The sequence below is a fragment of the Acinonyx jubatus genome, chromosome A2, assembly GCF_027475565.1.
Source record: "Acinonyx jubatus isolate Ajub_Pintada_27869175 chromosome A2, VMU_Ajub_asm_v1.0, whole genome shotgun sequence".
Classification (NCBI taxonomy): Eukaryota; Metazoa; Chordata; class Mammalia; order Carnivora; family Felidae; genus Acinonyx; species Acinonyx jubatus.
In genome coordinates, this window is record NC_069383.1 from 3182417 (window position 1) to 3203943 (window position 21527).

Here is a 21527-nt window from a genome sequence, read left to right on the forward strand (position 1 = left end):
AGCCCGGGGCCCCGCAGTGTGAGGGAAGGCACAGACTTCCTTGGCTTCAGTCCATGGTCAACAGCCTTATTCTGTGAGCAAGAAGAGAGTCCAGGAAGCACAAGGGGCTTCCCAAATTATTTTTATATCATTTTGAAAGTAGACTATGAGGTGGGCCACCTGCGATCTCCTCTCTGCCCGCTCTGCGAATCCACTCTGTTCCAGCCAGCTGGACTTGTGCAGATTCTGAAGGACGCGTATCATTCTCTCTGCCCCCGGACGCTGGCATGGCTTTTTTCTTCGTTGAAGTCTCTGCTCAAATGCCTTCTCCAGCCACCGAATGGGAAAGGGCACCTCTCATGACCATGCCACCAGCCCCTACCTGTCCCTGTTTTCTTCCCCTTTAGAGACGTCACTGTCACATTCTGTAAAGTTGGGTCCTTATAACAGAAATTTTCAGAACTTGCTCACTGTCCGCGTGTTCAACTGCACCACAGTGTAAGCTCTGGAATTTATAGGGACAAAATGAGATGCCGTCTTCCTGCCGTTATTTCTAGCACCTGGATGGTACTCGGGATATAGTGGGTACTTGACTACGTGTTCATGGAGTGAGTGCTGAGTGGTGATCGCAGAGTGTCCAGGAAGGAGCCCTGTGATCCTGGGGGACTGGGAACAATGAAGGCAGGTGGGAAGCGGGTGGGCAGAGAAGGGGCCATCACAGGGACATGGTTGTCGGGTTGTTTCCTGCTCTCTGCTTCAGGCTGGGGACTCTGGGACGCTATGAGCTCACAGAGATGGGCCACATCTGAGCCGGAGGCGAACATGGACTGTTTGGGGAGAGAGATGGCTGGAGTTCAGCTTCCTTGGGGTCATCGTATCTTCTGCGTGCTTCTCTGGGGCCATAGACCAGTGGCTCGATTGAGAGCCACAAAACCTGGCACAGATCCCACTGTAGTCAGGCTTAAAGACCCCACTGCAGTGGCTAAAGAGTGGTCCCAGTCCAGGGCCCAAAGAGGATGTGCCAGAAAAACAAAGGGGCTTCAGACCCCAGACCCTGGCTGAGCTGAGACACAGCCTGTGGGTCGCACCAGCCACGGAACTCAGAGCCTGTCCACTGCCCAGGGACTGGACCCAGACACTGTCTAATGCACATCCAAAGTCCGGGAGGCCCTGGGGCCTTATTCCCTCTCCCCCCTATGCCCCCTCCACCATTGACCCACAGATAGGATTGCTCAAACCACATGCAGGATATTCAATCACATGGGCATTTCAGATAAACACTACAGTATATAAATATATATTTATATGCCATATACAAATATATATATATTTGTATAAATATGTCCCATGCAGTATTTGGGACTTACCACTAAAAAAAATTACTTGCTGTTTGCCTGAAATTAAAGGGAACTGCATGTCCTGTATTTTTGTTTGCTAAATCTGACACCATCTCCCCAGGGGCGCAGGCAGCAGTGATCTGAGAGTCTAGGTGTTTAAATCTAAAGAGACAGCCCTCACTGAAAGGGGTTTAAACACTGGCTGTGGGTTTAAATTATTGAATCGAACTAAGTTTCCCGGCTCAAAGATCCATTTTCCCCCATGGGGAGCTCATGTGGAAGAACAGATCAGTTATTGAGAAATAAAGACACTACATCTATTTCCTCTGCACGTTTCAGGGGAGTAAATTCGCATACAGAGCGTATCCTGCATTTTGATTAATAATGTAAACAACTATTATTTATTTAGTGCCTACTATGTAGAGGCACTCTGCAAGATGTTTGATATGAGTAATTCATAACGCTCACAGTAGCCCTCCAAAGTCGATCTTACAGATGAGAAAACGCAGGTTCTGAGAGTTTGAAGCCTTCCATCTAACCCACACAGTAAGAAACTCATCCCTCCTCAGTTTTTAATTCATTAACTTGATATATGTTGCTAAAAAAAATGCAAACACTGAAGAACGGAATAAAGTGACAAGTGAAATACCCTTCTGACCCCCACTTCCCAGAGGTGACCTAAATGTCTCCAAAATGTCTTAAGATGATTCTCTGTGTATATGTGGTCATATTTGCACACACAGATATTTTAAATAGGTTCAAGTAACATAAAAACACCTGCATAGAAACCAGCAGCTTTGTCAAATCTTAAGGCCGAACCCTATTGCCTCAGTGTTTTGTTTTTGTTTTTAAATAAAACATGGACTTGAGGGCACCTGTCCACCTTTCCCTGATCTCAGCCTCCTCCCTTCCCAGAGGTAACTGTTACCTTGAGGTGACTTATCATCCTTCTGCACTTAAAAGATACTTTTGCGGGGCGCCTGGGTGGCTCAGTGGGTTAAGTGTCCGACTTCGGCTCAGGTCACGGTGTCACAGTTTGTGGGTTCGAGCCCCACATTGGGCTCTGTGCTGACAGCTCGGAGCCTGGAGTCTGCTTTGGATTCTGTGTCTCCCTCTCTCTCTGCTCCTCCCCTGCTGGCACTCTGTCTGTCTGTCTCTCTCAACGTAACAAATAAGCATTAAAAGAATTAAAAGACATTTTTGTCACATGGTCTGTGTCCACAATCTCATGTTTGTCACATACATCGTAGCCCAGCAACTGGAGATGGGGCCAAACGGGCAGCACGCGAGTGAGCAATTGTTTGGAGTCGGCACAGCCGTGAGAGGTGACGATGCTCGGTGCTGTGCGGCCTACATCTCCACGGCCGAGCGTCTTGCAAGCACCGTTGCACACACCCCTGCACACACCCGTGAGGAGGCGCGTAAGGAGGTCCTTCTCAACAGCACCTGTGCCTGAGCAACAGTGGACCAGCTAACCCCTAGTGGGAGACGGGGCGGCTTAAATCAGGGCATTCACACGGAGAAGGTTGGAGAGCGCACGAAATGAATGAGTCAATCCACACCTGCTGACGTGGACGAACATGAAAAACGTAAACTTGCCTGAGGACATGAAGTTGCTGAATGGTAAATACTGCGGTAAATACTGCAATGTACAATTATGTAAGTAATTCTGAAAAGTTGTAACAGATGTGTAGTATTCCATTATATGGATATATATACATGTATATATAATTTATATATATAAATGATATATATAAATTGTATATATAATTTATATTATATATTATAAATTTATAGATAATATATATTATATACATTATAATTAACAATGTATACATACTACAATTTATTTGGTGCCTTCCCTGCTGACGGAAATTTAGGCTGTTTCCTTTTGTTCTTCGTTACCATAAGCGGCGCTGCAGAAAACTCTCTCGCTCGTATCTTTGCGCGTGGACGAGACCGTCAGTTAAGCTAGCTACCAGCACTGCGACTGCTGTGTTGAAAGGTTTTATGGTCAGCTTTCACTAAACCAGCTTCAGGGTCCAAATACAGAGCCCCTACCTTCAGTGCTTAAAAAAATGAAAGCTTATTTCTTGCTAATGTCACGTCCTGGTAAACACGCGGCTACACTGGGTTCTCCGTGTGGTGTCCTGGTTCTGGGACCCAGGCTGAAGCTCCCAGCCCTCGTTGGGAACGAACTGGGTCACAGCAGGAGGAGGTGAGCAAGGGGGACACACGGGGGCTCCTAAAGCGTCCGGGCCCTGCCGTCATACTCACCGGCTCTCATGCCTTTGGCCAACAGAGGGGAAGGGACCTCTCTCGAGGGGGGCTGGGGTCACGTGGTGATGGGGAGGGTCCCGGGGGGTTATGCGTGAGACATGGGGCAGCCGTCTACCGCCTCAGGCAGAGGCATCTGAGTCCTAGTCGATATAGACTCAAGCTCTCTAACTTACAGTTCATGGTGGGGGGGGGGGGTCTGCATTACGACAATGGCTCCAGTGGGCAGACACAGTACTTGGCATTGGTTTAATGCACATTTCTCAGATTTTGAGTGAAGTGGGCCATCTTCTCGCCTTTCTTTGACATTTGCGTTGTGTGTGTGTGTGTGTGTGACTGCAAACTGCCCTTTCCTGCCCTTCGTCCACCACAACCGTGCTGGGGCCTGTCCCTGTGCTGTTTAGGGATTTATCTCTTTACTGCTGCTGCAGAAGCTTCTCCTGGGTTCTCCCTCATCTGTCACTCAAAAAGGGTCCCTGGTACCAATGGTAGCAATTGCTGTGCTGAATTGAAATGAAAAAAAAAAAATGTAACTGCTTCTACCAGGTTCCCACCACATCCCCAGAGAACAGAAGACAGACAGACACACACACACAATCTGAAATCCTCATGCTGGAAATCTGGGTCCCCGGTGCCTATTCAGAATCTGGGACTCAGCGCTGTATACAAAATGCTTGCCGAATGGATTAATGGCTAACGAACAAAGACCTTTTCAGCATATACTTGGCCATGACATATCAAGGCAGCACATTGAAATCAGGCTAAGGAAGGATCTCTTAAGCCCATCCCATGTCTCCGTGTTTTAGAATCCAGCTTTTTGGCTCTCTGTGGGTACGTGGTCACCCCTCAGCCCCCACCCACCTTTTCTCTAAGTGCCAAGCATAACTGCCTCCGTCTATAAGGGTTGAACGGCATTCTTTTCCTTGAGAGCCACACCACAACTGTGCTGTGTTCACCACTGTTTTAATATACAAGATTCTTTAGAATAGCCAAACAGAAACAAAACACACAAGAAATACGTTTAAAGAGGACACAAAACAAAAGTTAAAAAGCAGCCCCTGTGTATAATTTAAACCTACCGATTCTAACCTTCCAGATCCTGTCCGAAGGTCAGACCCTCCTCTGGGAGAAAATGCCCTAGGTGGGTTTTAAGATTACCCAAACGGGTTTGAGATTTCTATGGTGGTCAGGCTCCTCAAAATTGGCAGGTAATTTAGAAACCCACCTTGGGGCACCTGGGTGGCTCGGTCGGTTGAGCATCCGACTTCAGCTCGGGTCACGATCTCATGGTTGGTGAGTTCGAGCCCCGCATCGGGCTCTGGGCTGACGGCTCAGAGCCTGGAGCCTGCTTCGGACTCTGTGTCTCCCTTTCTCTCTGCCCCACCCCCACTCGTGCTCTGTCTCTGTCTCTCAAAAATAAATAAATGTTAAAAATAAATTAAAAAAAAAAAGAGAAACACACCTAAACCACAAACAATTTTCTCATAAGAAAGAAAGAAAAAGCAGGGGATTCTCAATTTGGAGTAAGATGCTTAGACTTTGTGATACTTTTATCAGACCCGGGCTAGCGTTCACCTACAACTTCTCTCAGAAGAGAAGGGACACACCCAATACACTAACAGCATACTCAGGATTTGGGGACAGCTTATCACAAAAAGGGAGATCCCTACACCCACTGTAAACAAGAACACGTTTACTAACGAGTCTTAGGAGGGACTCACTGAAGTTTGAAACTGGTCTTCCTTCCTCTTCTTCCAAAAAAATCTAATGCACATACAGCCAACACCTCACTGATTAAACACGTTGTTTTGTACAGTACAAAGCTCTTGGCTATGTTGTCACTGCCTCTCTGTTATCCGTGCACACGTTATTGTGACTGAAACCTGGAAAATCTGGCTTTTTGCTTTACAGACAGCCAGAACCCTACAGGACTCTGCTCAACGGTGATTCTGACAACTCCTGTTCACGGCTTCTTTTCACTTTGCGTGTAATTCAATGCGACAAACATACATAGAGATTCCGTGTGTGCAAGGCACGCTGCCAGGTCCAGGGGAAACGGCCAGAAACAGACAAAGTATTTGCTGTCAGGGACTCACTGTCTAGAACAAAATAGACCAGGACAAAATACAAAATGCACAAAAATAGGCTCTGATGCCATGTCGTGAGCAAAATCACCAGAAGGCACACGGTTCAGAGGTGAGCAAGTTGACCCCCGCAGGCGGGGACGTGGTTGGGGAGCCTGCCCTGGTTCCAGCTCTGTGCCTTTTCTCCTCTGGGTCTCACGTGCAGAAGACAGTCAAGCCTGGATTTTGAGTCACGTGTTCTGTGAGTGTTCCGCAAGACGAGCAAACATTTCTAACAAATCTTAACTTTATAGAGGAGTGATGTTGCGCAACACAAGTCATATGTGATGCCAGATGCCATGTGATCACAACTGAGCCAATGGTTCTTCTCTCTTTCTCTCTCTCACTCCCTGCGGGGCTGTGGGTGATCGTCTCCCATGCTCAGATGCTGGTCTCAGGAGGTGGTGTTTGGCAGAAATCCCTGACTTTTCAGGACGTTGGAAGGTGCCCCCAACTGGCACTGGTGTATTTTTTGTCACCTCCAAGCACCTATGGACAGTCCTTTGCTTTTCCAGACAAGAGTAACCTGAAGAAGGCTTTGCTTCATTCTAGGTCAGGCCGCCTGCAGATATAGACCCTTTCCTCGGCTGCCTTATTGCCAGTAACATTAAATACAGTCTATGACAAGAGTTTATTAATACCGTACTGTAGTCAACATCCGTGCGAACATATACAACGGCCCCCGTGCAGAAAAGATTCCATTGAGCCAATCGACAGCAGTGATGGTTAGTGATACTGAAAGTTGTCCTACACAATAGCCCTCCTCTCTCTTGTCTCCCTCACACCAGCCACGAAGGTTTTCAAAGGTAAATGCAAGTTAATTTGTTTTTCTCTTTATATTTTGTATTTTCTTTAGTATCTTGTATTATATTACGGTATTGTAATCATTTTTTAATGAATATTTTTGGGTTGTGGAACGAATCATCTGAGTTTCCATGATTTCTTCTGGGGAAATTTGCTTTGATATACAAGAGCTTTGGATTTACAAGCACGTTTCCGGAACAAATTGTGCTCACAAACCAAGGTTTTACTGTACGGGCTTGTCGAGGTCTACTCTTAGTAAGAGCGTCAAAGGCTGCTACGACCACTTTTGGGCGCCCACTACTTGCCAGGCCCTGTGCCGGGTGTTGGGGTGACACTGCCTCCATGTCCCTCTGTGAGGCTGGCGTACCCTACTCCAGAGACAGGAATTGTACGACCGGAGCCTCCCTCTGAAATGCAGACACGGGCAAGAGGCCGAGGCGACAGTCTAGACCTGGACCGAGAAGGAGATTCTACTTTCAGCCCAAAGTGGAAGCCAAGGAGGGCAGAAGAGAGTGAATATCACTGCTCTGCTCCCTCTCAGCCTGGCCTTCTGGGATCTGGACAGTTTTGTCTGGTCTTAGGACAGGGGGCATGCTTTTGAAAGCATACAGTTATACCTCACTGCAAATTCCTCTCTGCAACTGGGTGAAATAGTCCATTTCCCATTCTGTACACGCACGTGTACTGCGATCCCCTTCCACGTGCACTCTGACATTCACACGGCGCGCACGCTTATGAACATGATGGGTAGATGTAAAAACATTTATCACGATTCTCTTCGTCCTGTCCTGATATTTCTGAAGTCCCTGGTGGGTAAGCCTGTGTCATAGCTGGTGGACCCCTGGAACATGCAGTGAGAGCGCTAATATGTTCAAACCCAGATGCAGAGGGGCACCTGAGTGGCTCAGTCGGTTAAGAATCCAACTTCGGCTCAGGTCATGATCTCACGGTTCATGAGTTCGAGCCTCGCATCGGGCTCTGGGCTGACAGCTCGGAGCCTGGAGCCCGCTTCGGATTCTGTGTCTCCCTCTGTCTGCCCCTCTGCTGCTTGCACTCTGTCTCTCACATTGTCTCAAAAATAAATAAACATTAAAAAAAACTGTCAAACCCAGATGCAGAACCGTGCGTTCGCCGACAGAGAAACTCGTTCTATTTGCTCGGCCTTTGCTTACGAAGACATATAAACAACATTTGGTTTTCTAAAAACTTTGGTTAGTGACCGAGACGATTTTGGCTCAAGGGAGATATCTGACTTCCAAATGCATATTGTTCCTGAGGGGAGATAAAAAATAAACCGTAGCAAGCAAATCCACAACCAATGTGTATGGGAGTTTTGACCCACGGAGTCCCTGCGGTCAGAGGCGAAGCATTCAGATTTCACAAAGAAAAGACTTAATTACGCAACAGACGTGCAAACAGAAAAATCTTCACGTTCGCGCTTCCGGTTTCTGGTGCCGTTTATGCCAGAACATTCATTTACACTTGCTTGACTGCATGGGGAAAAGTGACAATTACACATGCAAATGAAGTGATTAAAAAGGACACAAAACTGGAAACGAAAAAAAAAATCATCACAATAAAAAAAAAAAATTCACCGAGACAGTGTTTGTCTTCCTTCCTCTCTTCTCCATCCTTGGAGGATGTTTATGTGACAGATAATTTCCAAGCAGGGCTAAACCCACGGCGTGCGGACAATGGAGTTCACTGCGCATGGCGGGAGCACTGATGAATGGTCTCAAAACCAGCTGCTGGGAGTGCGAGAAAAGGCGAAGGCTCTGGTAGAGACAGTCGGCGCGGCTCCTCAGTGCACGGAATCCAGATCTCTTTATTTGCCAGCTCATGCATTATGTATGCCGGCTATGCAGAGTTTATACATGGAGGCGATATTATCATACTGCTAAACAGGGACCCAGCCAAGCTACCGGTGCTATCGTGGATGATTAACATATTTGTCCTAGAGACAGTATTTCCTAGTCGACGCGGCAGACAGATTTTGTTGCTGTTTGATTTCGAGACCTTGTGATCGCTGGCATAAACCCTGGCATTTGGGGAGTCTGCCTGCCACACCCCACAGCACTGGGTTTTGCTTCCGTCTAATTCTGTGCGTCTGGGGACCTTGGATGAGGTCACACTTCCGTCCATGCAGCAGCCTAAGTGAATCACTCAGAGGGGTTTGTAGAAATCAATGGGTTGTTTTACACACTCACAAACGATGGCGAAAAATGTCACGTTGACTTTGTATGGTCACGTGTAGCCTCTTGCTCCAGAAACTGTGAGTGACACTCAGGGCTCATGACAATGGCTGAGATTCAGCTGGTGTCTTGGGGTTGTTGACTCATAAAGCTTTAGGTTTCAAGACTTATGCGTTGAAATCGTGGCGTCATTTTTATGCCCTGTATGCATCAACCTGGGGGAAGGTGTGAGGGGTTTGGCAGAATTCACAGAATCCAGAGAAGGAAGGAAGGAGCTCAGCCTGGCTCGTTTTGCCAGATTAGGCAAACCACAGGGGAAATGATGCATCGTGCACTGGCTGTTCCATTTGTGCCGAGTGTGGCTGAGCCCGGACCCCCACCGGGGTCTCCGGCTCCAACTCGAGGCTCTCCCCGTGTACTTCCTGCAGCTGCAGGGATTGCCACATCCATCAGACCTGTGACAATGCTTCCCGTCACCTGCCTGCTTGCGATTCCAGAAGTCCCGTGATGAATTTTGGCCAAAGCCAAGTATGTTCCAATCTGAGTTCCAACGATTACTTACGTCTAATTTTTCTACTCTATTTGGCATTTTGGAAACGCTCTCAGCATAGCTTTAATTCCCACATAGGGACACGTACAGTGTCTTGTTCACAGGAAGCAGCCACCTGATATTTGCGGATTAAATGGTGGGTAAAGAAATCATTGACAGGGTGCACCCTCAGGAACCTGTGAGGTTGGGCGAAGTCAGTTCAGAGGCTGAGGAGCGTTCTTTTGAATAACCTCGAAGTTGCCAATTACCTGTTACAAAGACTAACCTTGGTTTTTAAAAAGTATGAAAGATAATCGAGAGTTAAGTTTTATCACAGAGGCACTGCAAGTTTGTTGACTGCGTCAACCGTCAACAACCAAGTCGACTAACAAGGACCGAGTTGCAGATTTCTTAGGCGTCTGCCACAGAAAAACCATATTCTAAGAGGCATTCTAGAACCTTCCAAGCGCCGTTCTCTCATCGGACTAAGGTTAGGACTATTCAGCATCTGAGGCAGGCCAATGCTGCAAGCGTCTTGCATAGAAATACCTCCAAAATCTCCACTTAAATAAGCCAAACGTGTTTCCTGTGCTGTCGCACAAAGGCTCTTGCTACAACGGATTTTTATTTCCTTCAAGTGGACTCTTCTCATGACTTGACCCTTTTGCCCCCACATTTATTTAATCTGCAACATGAGGCAACTGAACTAGACCAGAGGTTTCCAAAGGGAGCTCCTGGGAGCCCTCACGGGCCACCATTGCCATGCTGGGCGTCCCTGTGAGAAGTTTCCTTCTGAAGAAAGGGCTCTGTCGCTTAAACCACATTAGAAAATGCTGGGGTTAGAGAGTCTGTAAACTTCCTTCTGCCCGGGCATTCTATGAATCTGAAAACATTCCCTACACAAGTGTGTCTTAATTTCAGCTAACATTTCTGATGCCCTCCAGCTAGACGTAAGCCCTCGGTTCTCTGAATATTTAATAACTGTTTTACTGCTTTCATTACACTGACTGCTTTCTCCTTGAATTACTGCCTTTGTAAACATGTATCAAGGGCAGGGATCTCAGGAGCATGGCCCGCTGAGCTCCCGACAAACGGAGCACCCTGGTGAAACACTTTTCTAAATAAATGAACAAACTTAAAAACGCTAAGATCTCTTGGGGGAGCTTGTGGGAATGTGAATATAACAGTCTTTCTTTGCTTTGGGATGGACACGGTGGGAAAAGTGAGAAAAATAAACCAACATACAAGTTGGAACGTGGGTCATCATTGTTCTAGAAAACGTCAGCAACACTGGGGAGAGAAGGGAGGGTAAAGAGCAGTGATACTTTTACAAGAACGGAGTACGTGTTGTGTGTGTGTGTGTGTGTGTGTGTGTGTGTGTGTGTGTGTGTGTTTACACTGACCCACAGCATGTTACTAAAACTCATCCTTTAAACACTGTGAAGGGGTGCTGGGTGGCTCGGTCTGTTGAGCATCTGACTCTCACTCTGGCTCAGGTCATGCTCTCACAGTCGTGAGATCGAGCCCTACGTCCGGTTCTGCACTGAAAACGGAGACTGGTTGGGAGTCTCTACTTCCCTCTGCCCCACTCATGCTTTCTCTCTCTCTAAAAAAAATAAAGATAAAAAAATACAAACTCTGTGCAAATAAAATCTCGTCTCCCCAATTTCCTCATTTTTGTTGTGTCAGTGAGCAATTTATAACAATTTAAACAAAATTAATGATTCAGGACACCACAACATTTTATAACGTATACGTGAATGCTCTGTGGAGAAGAAGTAGAAATGTAATTTGAACAGCCACATGAGTGACACTTTTAATCAATTTTCTCCTGCTTTAGCAGCCGTGTTGTTAAAGTGTGACAGAACAGATGTTCTGTCTTAAATACCAGCCTCCTAACCGCACACCATTTTTATCTGAGGCTCAGTTTCTGAGGGGGCAGGGACAGGGGGTGGGGGGGGGGATCTGCAAGCTTCATAGGGAAATGCCTCCAGAAGAGAGGGAAGAAAACAAATCAACCAAATGCATCACTTCCTGCAGTCAGGGGGCCCCTCTCTGAGCAAGTAGTGTATCTTTGAAGTAAAGCCTCAAGACCAGAGGCCCTTCGGAAAGGCCAGCAGGCGGGAAGGAAGGTCACAGTGATTACATGGGAGTAGGATCCAGAGGGTGGGCCTCAAGCTGACGAATGGAAGCATCAGAGACGATGCATCGGTGCATCAGAGATGAATGGAAGGTTTAAATGCTTCCTGGGAGGCATTTCTGAAGGTCACCTCACGTCTCAAGGTGCCCGGTGCACTTCCCATGGCCAGGACACAAACTTCTTTAAAATCCCAGAGCACCAGGAATCACTTCTACGGCGGTTGGAGCTTCTTAAACAAGCAACACGAACAGGCATATTGGATGGATGTTGTATGCACTATTTTTCATGGATTCTAAAACACAAATGATGCAAGAGACACCGGTGATTTAAGATTTTACAGAGACACTGAGATGCATTTGATTTCAGAAAAACGAAGAATGTGAGAAGCACATCTTGGAAGCAAGGAAATGCTATTTCATACACCGTCTAAGGTGGCAATGCTCAAACTCTCGCTACACCAGAATGGCCGGGACGGCCTGGACAGGCAGAGTCCGGCGGGTGCCGCTCCAGCGGTTATGTGTCCACAGGTCTGTGGAACCTGCATGTGTCACCACGTCTGTGGGCTGCTCTTTCAGAACCACTGCTCCGAGGTAAGAAATCAGCCCGGGGTTTTAGGCGGTTGGGGAAGGGTTTGGAGGGGCCTGCCCTGGGGCTGCGTCCCTCTCCCAGGGCCGCCGTAACAAGGTTCCAACAACAGGCGGGCTTAACACAACAGAATTTACTGTCTCACAGTCTGGAGGCTGGGAGTCCGAGACTACGGCATCAGCGGGGCCCGGTCCCCTCTGAACCTGCCCGGGACACTCCTTCTTTGCCTCTTCCAGCTTCTGGTGGTGGCCATCGGTCCCAGGGGCTCCTTGGTCTACACACGCATCATTCCAATCTCTGCCTCTATTAGCACGTGGCATCTTCTGCCTAGTGTGTCTGCATCTCTTTTCCTCTTCTTATAAGGACACCAGTCCTTGGATTAAGGGCCACCTTATTCCAGAATGACTTCATCTCAGTTAATTACATACACAACAATCCTACTTCCAAATAAAGTCACATTTGGAAGTTCCGGGGGTTAGGACTTCACCATCTGTGTTTTGGGGAGAGGGTGGGATACAACCCAACCCACAATAGGGACCCAGAGGTAGGTCTTACTTCGTTGTCAGAAAAGCCACACATGATACATACTGACCCTGTTTGCATAAGACATTCCCTCCTTCCCCTCCCCCCAAAGAAACTTTCCCATATACATGTTACTTAGCTAAATTTTGAGATGCCCCCAGGCCAATGATGTACAACAAGCAGGTCCCCATCAGAACAAAGTCCCTCTGTGGCACATAACCCATGCATATTCCCATTAGAATCTTCCTCTGACTATAGACAATGGTTCCAAATCACATAAAACAAAAAAAACAAAGACAAAAAAACAAAAACAAAAACAGGCTCTTCAGTTCCCAGGCCTATAACTGATGATCATTTTTGCAATGAATAAATTTAGTTAAGAGCATAAACCTTCATCTTGTCTGAGCTCCTGCCTATGTAAGACCATGTGACCCTGGCTTCTGAGCTGTGGGCCCTTCACGTGTATAATGTGGACAGCCGTGGCATTTGGAAGGACTAAATGAAGGAGACATTCTTGTAGTCCTTGGTCATTGCAAGAGTGAAACAGACAGAAGGTGGTATTAATAATTATTAATAATGGATACATTCCCCAGTACGCAGCTGGGGATTCAAGGGGGACGGAAACTTGATGCTTAAGATCTGGGAGGCGCGTGGGGCGGCAGTCTGCCTGCCCAGGCAAGGTAAGATTCATTATCTGTGTGTTTCTCCATTTCGTTTCAATTTGGAAACGGTCAAGGTGGTCTATGTGGGCTCCGTGCTCTGAGGACAGACTCCCTCTTGCCCTCTGCATGAAGATGTACTCTGTCCCATGCACACTTTCCACACCACCTACAAAGGTCCAGATCCTGGCCCAGATCTTCAACGTCCACTTCAGCTAGCCGTGGAGGCCACAACTACTGTTTCTTGTACACAGAAAGGAAATAAAAATCCTTTGTCTACAGACACATTCCATGATAAAGTTTGGTCATCTTGGTCTAATTTATGGAATAGAAACATAATAGCTATTATTAACCGATCTCTATGTGAATTCACATCACCAGTCATCGGAAACACCAGGCGAAACTTCTCCCCACTACAGGAGAAAAGTGACCATAATTGAAGGCCCCATCTCTCAGGTATGAGCCAGAGCTGGGGCAACAACAGCAACAACAGCGATACCATCACCATCATCATCAATAACACTGTCATCATCATCACGAACAATAACATGGTCAATGACGAACAACAGTAACATCCACTGTGAGTGCTTCATAAACAGTCAAAACTTCCATGTTTGCCCCAACCCTACCAGGCAGGTACTATTATTATCTCAATTTTATAGATGAGGCAGTTAAGGCACAAAGGGGTCACTTCCTCCCGCTTCCTCCTTGGGAAGGACCATCTGCCCTTCCCCCCGACCCCCCAAGTTTCGCCAGTTACCAGATGCTTTCTCTCCCGGCTACCGAGAGCATTTATAGTCTTTCCCAAACAATTCGCTACAGTCTGCCCTTTATTACTCTCCAGTTGGTGGTGTGTGTCTCCTCACCAGTAAAGTCCTAGAGCACAGGGACCAGTTCACACCCATGACGTGGGGGAGGTAGCCCATCCCAGCCGAGGCTCTCGCGGGCTCCCTGCTCCACGCTCGGCCCCTTTGACGGGTTTCACAGTGTTGTGAATTTCACCAGACTCTGGGCTACTCGAGGGCAGGGCCTCTGCGTCTTGCTCATCGCTGCACGCCTGGCCTGCAGTCCGTATCTGGCAGACAGCGAGCATCAGAGAAATGCTTCTCGGTCTGGACAGCTCTGTCCTTTGTAGCCCCACGGGGTGGTGGAAACACTACTGCAGTGTGGGTGGTGGGCCTGCCACACCGGAGGGGGCACCAGACACTGGGAGATGATGCTGCACCGACCCCACAGCGGCCCTAGGAAGGCAGGTGTGAATATTCAGGGCTGCAGTGCCCTCTTGTGTCTAAGGCTTCACTAGGGCTCAATTTACACGGCTGTGGAAGAAGTGTTTGAGGAGAACAATCAGCAAAAATGCTCATTTGTCTCCACGCACAAGAGAGAGCAAGAGTGGTGTTCACGGGCACGTGGAGAAGGCAGGTGTGGGAAAAATACCGATCCTAGTTCTGACTCTGCCCCTAATTAGCTATGTGCTTTTGGGCAAGATGTAGAAAGTGTCTTAACGTTCTCATCTGTAAAATGGGCGGTCTCTGCTAGTGGGAAAGGAGATGGTGAACTGCCAGGCTTGTAGAGCAGCCTCCATGCCCTAAATATACAAATTTTTGTTAGGCGGACTCTCACCACATGTCTGTGACTTCCCTGAGGTCAAGGGCGATGCCTTATTCATTTTTAAACTTATTTTTATTTATTTAAAAAATTTTAATAATTTTAATTTTATTTTTGAGAGAGAGAGGGAGAGAGGGAGAGGGAGAGAGCGCACGAGCGACAAGGGAAGGGGCAGAGAGAAAGGGAGACACAGAATCCGAAGCAGGCTTCAGGCTCCGAGCTGTCAGCACAGAGCCCGACACGGGGTTCAAACTCACGGACTGCGAGATCAGGACCCGAGCCGAAGTGGGACACTTAACCGACCGAGCCACCCAGGCGCCCCGGACGATGCCTTACTCAAATGCCTACGGTGGTCTCCAGCAAAGTTCCTAGCACACAGAGAATTCCCTGGGTTCTCACGCCCCCCTGCACACATCCCAGTAATAGCACCAACCACATTAAATGCCATTTCTGGGATGAGTGCTCCCCCCTCAACATGAGTCCCTCAAGGCAGGATCTCTGACTGATTCTGTGCTTCCCCAGCACCTAGAGGCATACATTAGCTGCTCAATAGTTGAACTGGATGGAGGAAGGAGGTGGAGGTCAGAAGCTGCCTTAGGGAAATGTCTCCGATGTCTTCATGGTTCTGCTGAGGAACAAGCCAGGCAGGAGAGCGGATACTCTGTTCATGGAGTCCCTACATTCACATGCATTTTGTCTCGGTCGGTATGGATGCAAAGCTATGAAGTACAAAACAGGGGGCTTTTAAAAATGCATTAGGAGTGCTGTATTATCATTCAATAGCTGTCTACCATAATCTAATACCTTCTTCTGGGGGAAAAAAAGTTAACGGAAGTGGAAGCAGATGTAACATTTAGCCAGATGCCTCTGCTCATCTTCCCTTGAATGTGACTATTTTAAGAACAAGGATGATCCCACTTCGTCTCCTTTCAAGAATTGCTGACTTGTTTGGCCCCACGTTTCCTGAAGAAGGTGTTTTGTAAGAAGTTTTGCTCCTTTTTCGAGCTCATTTGCAACCCTCCTGGCCCCTGCCCTGCCTTCTGCCGCCATATTGGCTTTTTTGTTGCTGTCGACAACACAGAAGAAGACAACCGTTGTTCATGTTTGACTTATTAAAGTCTACACGGTGCTGTATGCAGCACCTGTATGTAGCACATACAGGATTGGGGTCACCCACAATTTACAGGATCACTCACAGCTCCCATTCTTATCAGTAGTATGCATTTCCACGTTGGACATGGGCTGAACTCCTAACTGTAGGTCTCTCGTGGACTCATTTCCTTAACAGTGATTCATTATCAGCATGCAAATCTCCTGGTGGGGGTGGGACAAGTGGCTCAAACCACCATCTTCTGTGTTCTCAGGCAAATGTGAGCCATCCCGTGTCTGAAGCTATTGGAACTGGTGTGCGTGAAAGCCATGGAATTATGAGAGTAAAAATGTGACTTCTGAGATTTGCCTTTCACCTTCTCCTTAGCACTTCATCCAGGTTTGCCTCTTTGGTTCCTTCTCTGGATACAATGCACCAAGCACACAAAACTCTCGATGGCCAGCCATGGTGCTTGCTAATCAGGATGCAAAGGAGAAGAACAGTGTTACAGAAACACCAGGACAGTAGTCAGATGGCGTGGGGTCTGGGGCTCCTACTACTAAACGGCTGTGCGGTTTGCCTGAGTCATTCAACAGCTCTGTGCCTCAGTTTCCTCAACAGCAAAGCAAGGAAAAGGGAGTCAGCCACCACCACAGTCCGTTTTGTGATAGCTTTCTTTCTTGCTCACATGGACCAATGGTTCAAGTCAATGATGGAAGGCAACGACAGTGTCAAAGAGCTCCCTGAAGCAGCAAAGATCAATTTACAGCCAGCAGAGTAAGTGATAAATATCCTCACCTCTTTGAAGACAATTTATGGATGGTATAATGAGAAGAATTTATTAATACGAAAACTGCCTTACTCAACCATGCTGGATAGCTAGGAATTAAGTACAAGTACCTTCAAAATATTCTTACAGATCAGCTTTAAAAAGTGTTGTGGGTTCATGAGGGTCCAGGGTTGGATCCTTGAGATAGAAACGTATCCACTTCACTTATGGCTCCTTCTGGCTATTTAAGCTTTGGCTATTTAGTGACAACCAAGAGGGTAGCTCATAGCTGGGACCGAGAGATTATGAGAAACTCCCCTTGGCAATCCAGTGGGTTGTAGACGTCAGACTGTCACCTGTGGGTGGGATATGGCCTGCAAATGTTTGCTTAGCCAGAAGGAATACGTTTCAAATTTTAGTGGGTTTCCAACATTGAGAAATTCGATTTTTATATAAAAATATGGATTTTGAAGCTCTGTTGAAATACCATAAGATCCAGAAATTACATAGCTTCTGAATGGTGACAACTGACTGCAGCGGAATGGCAGGTGTTCTTTTTAGACTTGGGATGTTCCCTCCAGCACCCTCCATGCCCTGCCCCTCCCCGTTATAATCTGCAAAGTGGGGTTCACTTGACCTTCCCTCCTGTCCCCTCAAGCATCTATACGTGCAAATATTTTTAATTTTTTTCATGTTCATTTATTTTTGAGAGAGAGAGAGGGAGGGGGAGAGAGAGAGAGGGAGAGGGGCAGAGAGAGAGGGAAACACAGAATCCGAAGCAGGCTCCAGGCTCCAAGCTGTCAGCACAGAGCCTGACACAGGGCTCGAACTCACAAACCTTGAGATCATGCCTGAGCTGAAGCCAGATGCTTAACCGACTGAGCCAGCCAGGCGCCCTGCAAGTGTTCTCTTAAACAGTGAGGGAGGGGAGGAGCCAAAACTCATGGCTAGACAAGCATCTGTTTCCCCTTATTCCTCTTCCTCTCCATTAGCATCAATAATTAATTAAGTTTGGGATCAATTCTTTTTATGTCTTATCAAAAATGGAAACTTTTGTTGAAAGCCAGCTGTACGTTTCCAATCTAATACCTGTGATTCACGTGTGCCAGGCAATTCGATAACATTCCCTGGTTTAAAACAAAATGTCACCTACTATTGGAACGTGGGTAGAAGCGGATGGATGTTTTACTGGTGGTCAGAATGTGCCAGCACTATTGTTTAAGGTGACAGTTCTTGGAGTGTAGTGACAATGCTTCCTTGCTTCCATCTCTAAAATGTTTTGTTCTTATTTTGCTTTTGGTGTCCTACCCGTGAAACACAAGATCAATGGCACAAAACTTTCCCCCGTGGGTTCTTTTAGGGGTTTTACAGTGTCAGGTCTTATGTAGAAGTCTTTAACCCATTTTGAGGTGTGAGTGTGTGAGTGTGTGTGTGTGTGTGTGTGTGTGTGTGTGTGTGTGTGTGGTATAAGGTAAAGGTTCACTTAATTCTTCAGCACACAGGCACCCAGGTCTCCCACATCCCCTGCTCCCCACCAGTGGGTCTACACCCCATCTGCTGGAGCACAGCTGCCCTTCCAGAGCTGGCTGAAATCATCTAGAAGCTTCTTCTAGTTTTTTAAGCACTTTTGTTTTAGGAATCCTCATGAACAACTGCAGTACATTTTATCCAATAATTGTTAAAGTTTAGTTCCTTTGCTCATCATATGCCTCTTACCTCTCTTTGGCCAGCCCTTTTCTTTTGTTTAAGCACCTCTGTGTGTAGTTTTGTTTTGTTTTGTTTTCCAGGGCAGATGTGGGAATGGTATATTTTATATATTTGAACATTCCCCAATTCCTTTTCCTGCCCATTGTATGTATGTATGTATTTATTTATTTATTTGATTTTTATTTTATTATTTATTATTTTTTAATGTTTATTTTTGAGAGAGTGGAAGTGGGGGAGGGGCAGGCAGAGGGGGACAGAGGATCTGAAGCGGGCTCTGTGCTGTCAACACAGAGTCCCATGCGGGGCTCACACCCATGAACTGTGAAATCATGACCTGAGCTGAAGTCAAACTCTCAACCAACCGAGCCACCCAGGTGCCCCTTCCTGCCCATTTTACGAACAAGAGCTCAGGATGGGCAGGACTGAAACTTAGAAACCGGTTTCCATCAGCAGCAGTATATGGACTTGTTCTGCTGTTTCCTGAACTGTTGTTGCAAAGTGAGAAGTGCGACACTACTCTGAGTATTTAAAATAATAAGAGAAAAGGAAAGAAAAAAGAAAAGAGAAAACCCTCCACATACCCTTCCTTCTGCCCCATAACCTTATGTAATTTCTAACCTCTGAATCATCAAATTTCATTAGGAGCAATTAACTTCCTGGCTTTCCCCAAATTCTTACAAGACATTCAATACTTCTTTCCTCTGTAACAACTCAACGCTTGGTGGGATTTTTTTCTATTATATCTTTGGTTATTTTTTCCCCTTCATCCTTCCCAGTCTCCCCTCGAACCTCCACATGGCAGAATGCATTTCTGGGATCTAGTATTCATGTCTCTCAAGTTTTGCTGGAATGTTCATTTCCATCCAGTTGCGGTCTTCTGGGTAATCCTGCTGGATCTTCCGCATTCCTGTTTGGTGGTATGCTGTCCATAATTTTGCCCCAAACAAGGACACTTCTGAGAATGAAGAGAAGGGCACTAAAAATAAAGATCAGGCCTCCATCGATCTTTGTCAGGCATTATCCAGGGCTTTCTTGGAAAACTGGGGCTTATAATTACCGCATCTATTCAGTTTTTCTTTTGAACTAAGAAAAATTAGGGGAGGGTATATATTTTGATGAGTCAATTTACTTTTTCTTCTTTTTTTTTTATTAAGCATTTAGTTTTAATTCCAATATAGTTAACATGCAGTGTTTAATGTTAGTTTCAGCTGTACAATATAGTGACTCAACAGTTCCATATGTCACTCAGTGCTCATCACAAGTGCCCTCCTTAATCCCCATCACCTGCTTCACCCACCCCCACCTGACCCCTCTGGAAACCACCAGTGTGTTCTCTGTAGTTAAGAGTTTGTTTCTTGGTTTGCTTTTCTTTTTTTTCATTTTGTCTCTTTCATTTGTCTCTTAGTTCACTTGTTTTGTTTCTTAAATTCCACCTATAAGTAAAATCATACGGTATTTGTCTTTCTCTGACTGACTTATTTCACTTAGCGTCGTGCACTCTAGCTCTATGCATGTTGTTGCAAATGGCAAGACTTCATTATTTTTAATGGCTGAGTAACATTCCATTGTGTATATATGTCACGTCTTCTTTACCCATTCATCAGTTGAGGGACTCTTGGGCTGCTTTCATAATTTGCCTATTGTAAATAATGCTGCAATAAAAATAGAGCTACATATATTCCTTCTAATTGATGTTTTCCCCCTTTTTTGGGAAAATACTCAGTAGTATGATTACTGGATGGTAGGGTAGTTCTATTTTTAAATTTTTGAGGACCCTCCACACTGTTTTCCACAGCGGATGCACCTGTTTATATTCCCAGCAACAGTGCACGAAGGTTCCTTTTTTGTCCACATCCTTGCCAACACCTGTTGTTTCTTGTGTTTTTTATTTTAGCCAATCTGGCAGGTGTGGGATGATATCTCATTGTAGTTTTGATTTGCATTTCCCTGATGACGAGTGATGTTGAGCATCTTTTCATGTGTCTAGTGGCCATCTGGATGTCTTCTTTGGAGAGATGTCTCTTCATATCTGCTGCACATTTTGTAACTGGGTTGTTTTTGGGTGTTGACTTGTATCTGTTCTCCATATGCTTTGGATACTAATATCTGATCCATTTATCAGATATGCTGTTTGCAAACATCTCCCATTCTGTAGGTTGTCTTTTTGTTTTAGCGATTGTTTTTTAATTTTTTTTTTTTTTTTTTTTTTTGTGATTACATCCTTCATCACTTATGCTACATACACATCCTAGGCCTTGGACTTTGGAATTAACTCTCAGTGTGATCTATTTCTATTTACTTTTCAAAAATTTTTCAATGTTCTGGTCTGCAGGTAACCCCTTCCTGGTGACTCAGTGATGCCATTTATTTTTTAATTTTATGTTTCTTCTACTATTTTACATATGTACTCAGGAAGCTGTCCTTAAGGAAAAGATGCTTTAGGAAATGTGATGGTGGTCAGGAGCAAAGTGGCTGGCTGGAGTCGGGGCAGTGGGCATAAAAGGAGAACGTGGGTCACAGAGGCACCATAGTTGCACCGAATGGTATTATTTATTGTCAACGCACATTTCAAGTAGAATGCTGTCAGGAAAGACTTCTCATTTTGCAGAAGGTACCTTGTCACCTGGTGCTGGAACAGCTCAGACATTTGCCCCGTGATGGGGAAGGTGTCCAGTGGGAAAGTGGGAAGTGTCTTTCTGAGGGAGATGCTTGTTTTGTTGTCACTGAAGAGCAACGAGGCTCCTGCTCAGTGACTTGCTTGGGGTCTGGGAGCTTTTACTGATGAGTTTAGCATCTTCCAAAGTATTCATGTAAATTATACTGATGATACAACCTGCCCCGAGAATCCCTCTCCTTGTTCTTGGTACACACAGCTTCAGAGGGAGTAGCTCCAAATGTCTGAGAGATTGAAGAGATGTTCTTCCTCACAAACACACTGGCAACGCTCCAAGGAGTCTCAAACTTGGTTCCAAACATTTGCTTGGACAAACTCAAAATTAAAATAGGGTCGCCCAGGTTAATGGCTTGGAAACTTGGTATAAGAGATGCTTAGAGGATTACGTGCTTTTCCCTTTTCAAATCTTGTTGCATGGCATCAGTATTGCCCCATGTTTGAAGCGAATAATATAGTTTCATCAGCGAGGATGCAGATTATTATTTTTCTAGCTCTGGCACTATCATTTACAGTTATCTGAAATAATTTCAGT

General features: G+C 46.1%; 1 protein-coding gene across 6 annotated transcripts in view; it reads right to left on the reverse strand.

The window, feature by feature from the left end:
* DPP6 (dipeptidyl peptidase like 6) overlaps positions 1–21527 on the reverse strand; it is a 944937-nt gene that overhangs the window by 36260 nt on the left and 887150 nt on the right. Inside the window, exon 17 of one of the 6 annotated variants that reach the window (XM_053217830.1) lies at positions 15958–16320. The exons of the other annotated variants lie outside the window; for them this stretch is intronic. Within the exon in view, the coding sequence (XP_053073805.1) occupies positions 16229–16320 (92 nt within the window). The 3' untranslated portion in view covers positions 15958–16228. Of the gene's footprint in view, positions 1–15957; positions 16321–21527 lie in introns of those variants that run through there. 6 annotated transcript variants of the gene reach the window in all.